This window comes from Pundamilia nyererei, unplaced genomic scaffold (assembly GCF_000239375.1).
Source record: "Pundamilia nyererei isolate P.nyererei 1_Seehausen unplaced genomic scaffold, PunNye1.0 scaffold00357, whole genome shotgun sequence".
In the NCBI taxonomy this organism is placed as follows: domain Eukaryota; kingdom Metazoa; phylum Chordata; class Actinopteri; order Cichliformes; family Cichlidae; genus Pundamilia; species Pundamilia nyererei.
The window spans coordinates 316,408-319,585 of NW_005187758.1; the positions used below are offsets into that span (position 1 = coordinate 316,408).

Here is a 3,178-nt window from a genome sequence, read left to right on the forward strand (position 1 = left end):
GCTTAATATGCTGTCATTACTGTGCGTGTGCCTGGAGACCGTCCAGCTGTGGGACCCAGTATAAACTCACCACTGGAGGATGTAAAGAGACGTCTGTCTGTCTAAAGCAGCCAAACAACGATTACACCATTAATGTCTCCGACAAATATCTGATGACTATTGGTATGCAGACCTGTAATGTCTTGCATAAATATATTCTGATAAGAGTGATGCTATTTTATGTATTTTTATCAAATAAAAGGTATTTTTATTTCACATTAATAATTTACATTTGTTTAACTTTTTTCCATAAAACGCTGAATAGTCGCTTTATTTTTGTTTTTCTGCTTCCATTTTCTTACAATGAGAAAAGCTCTAATCTGTGAAATTAAAGAGTTTTGAGCACAGAAATGCAGGAATTGGCCTTTAGCTGAATAGGTCAAGGTATTTACTTTATTCATAAAAGGCATCCCCTGACTGTTTACAGCCAGATCTGATTTGTTAAGAATCAGCTTAACACAGACTTTGTGTAGACCGACCCGTTTAGCCCAGGATCATCTTAGCAGTCTGAAACTAGACGTCACTTTTGGACCAGCTAGCTGGCTTGGCTAGCAAAAAGCATCTGCTTTTAACTGATATTAATGAGGATGGCAGTTTTTAACTAACCTCGCTGAAAAAAAAAATCATCTGAACTACCGACAGCAAACACTTGCTTAGTTTAACTTTACACATCTGTGAGTTAAGCTAACAGATATTTTAACCGTACGCAACTTTGATTACAGTGAAATATGGAACATTTCTGAAAGCTATGAGAACCTTAGTGCCTTAATTAACAAGATACGTTCACTAACACAACTGGAGTATTCAAATGTGAGCTTTACTCTACTGTCAGGGAAGTATCCACACCACACCATGGGGGTGGCACAGTCCCCCACCTACCACACGCAGCAACCTCCACTCCTTTCAAACATATGATTGGCTGGTGCTGCCACACCAAATGATCCCCTACACCATTACACCAGAGCATGAATAGGACCGTTAGGAATCAAAGTACATTTACTTGAGTATTTTACTGACATTAAATATTTTCTAAGAGAGAAAAATCAAGTGAGTAGTACGGTTGTGTTCACAGTGACTGCTTCCAGAGGAGCTGCCCTCTTCTGGCCAGAGAGAGGAACTTATCGAACTGTTAAATACGTTTCATGTGTTTCCAGCAGGCATGCAGAATAATGAGTTTTGATTTACACTGAAAGCGTGTTAGCATTAGTTCTGCTATCCTTCAACATAACATAAGCTGAGCAGTTAGCATGCCACCCATCACACAGACTTTGTGTACGTTCACCTGTCAGCACAGAGCTGGACCTTTAAACCTTTATCTCACACCTCTTCAGTTAACATACAGCATCATTAATCCGGCTGTGTGCCAGGCCCACATGCATACACGGTATGTATACATAGATTTACAGGATCTTGACTTTTTGTGGTGCCAACGAATCAGCACATTCAACGAACACCAGGAAGCTGTCCCCTGTCTTTTATCTTTAAGGACCTTAGATGTACTGCTGTACAGTCAATGCTCACATAACTGCCCTAGCAAATTCTGTAAAAAGCAGGAGCATAATGAATAATTATCATCATCAGTGCGACTGGGATTGTTATTGTGATCAGCTCACGCGTTCTCGTACTTCTAAAATAAGGAAACAATGACAAATCCTAACACTGCTCAACAACCTGAAATCCAATACTACCAATAAATACTCACATATAACAATTAATCATTGAAATCCTTATCTAATTTATCTATTTGTTTGTTTGTGGTGTGACTGGACTTTGTTTAAGAAAAGCAGCAGAGACTAAAACATTACGTTCAAATCTCCTGGAGCCTACATTTCCCATGATGCAACCTTGTCTTAGACCCTCCTGCTCTTTAAACTTGACTTTTAGTTTATATTAATATTTATTTTCTGATTTTAATTTGAATATTTTCTGATAAGAATGAAGCTAAGCTTTTCTAACCCTCTAATCTTTACTTGTGAAACTGTGCGTGATGGTCTCTTTATACGGGACTGCGTGTTGATGGTTGTGATCAAAATAAAACAGTATCCGAGATATCGCTGCCCCGTCAGTCACAATGAGACGCAGTGAAGCAGACAAAGGCAAAACAACAACCACAACAACTGCTTCTGTTGCCGTCAGGGTGGCCTGGCTTCTCTCACACAGCATCCTTCAGCACACACTGAAAGCACTGGAGGCTCCTCTGTAACTGACCCCTGACCCCCACCCGCAGCCATTTCCCTGCAGATCATAAGGCAAGTACAGACAGTAGCAGCAGAGTTTGTGTACTTAAGGATATGAGTGCACGAGGATCTTGATGGCGAGTCTCCGGATAGGGTGGAAGGGGCTGAAGATGTAGAGGGCAGATGTGGCACTGAAACGGAAGATGGCCTTCCCTTTGTTCAGGACTATGAACGTCTGCAGGAGAACCAGACAGAAAAATACATAAATACACAGATTTTATTAATAATGCACTGTGCTGCCAAAGAAAGGCACTAAAGCAGTGAACCAGGGAGCCAAGGCCTCCATTTTTATTCCTTAGAATTTATTTCTAAATAATATGGGTGCTGTGTCTTGGGTTTGTGGTTTTAGGGTGGGTAACTGTTCATCTCTATGGCTTTAAGATTTTTTCATGTATAATCTTTCTGTAAATAATGAAGTGATTAATCTACTTTAAATTATTTTAGTTCTCTGAAATGTAACAAACCATAAGATCTGATACACGTAGTATTTTCTATAACAGTAGATTTGCAGTTTAGTTTACATAAATTTTGAGAATAGTATGTAGATTGTTCCTGGCAGGCTCTACTGGAGGCTGGCTCCAGGAGTTAGTCAGTCCCAAAGACTGAATAAGACCTGGACGAGCCACTGTCTGGTTTGGAGATCTGTGGCCAATGCTAACAGTCTTAGCTAGTGAAAAGCATATTGGCTAATTAGTGCTAAATAATGCTAGAAGAATAAAAAATGGCTTCCACCTGCTTCCTTGTGGAATCGATCGGCTTTGACTAAATATTTTTGGTTACATGAAGTCTGAAGTCAGCTGATTTGTCCTATTTACATGGTTCAGTCTCCACAATATTACCATGTAAACAGATTCGTGAGCAATCCAGGACACACACACACACACACACACACACACACACAC

General features: G+C 40.0%; 1 protein-coding gene across 1 annotated transcript in view; it reads right to left on the minus strand.

Moving 5' to 3' along the window:
- The window catches only part of LOC102206834 (sodium channel protein type 5 subunit alpha-like), a 261,018-nt gene that overhangs the window by 196,667 nt on the left and 61,173 nt on the right, over positions 1 to 3,178 (minus strand). Inside the window, exon 4 of the mRNA XM_013915747.1 lies at positions 2,333 to 2,451. Coding sequence (XP_013771201.1) covers positions 2,333 to 2,451 — 119 coding nt within the window. The remainder of the gene's footprint in view (positions 1 to 2,332; positions 2,452 to 3,178) is intronic.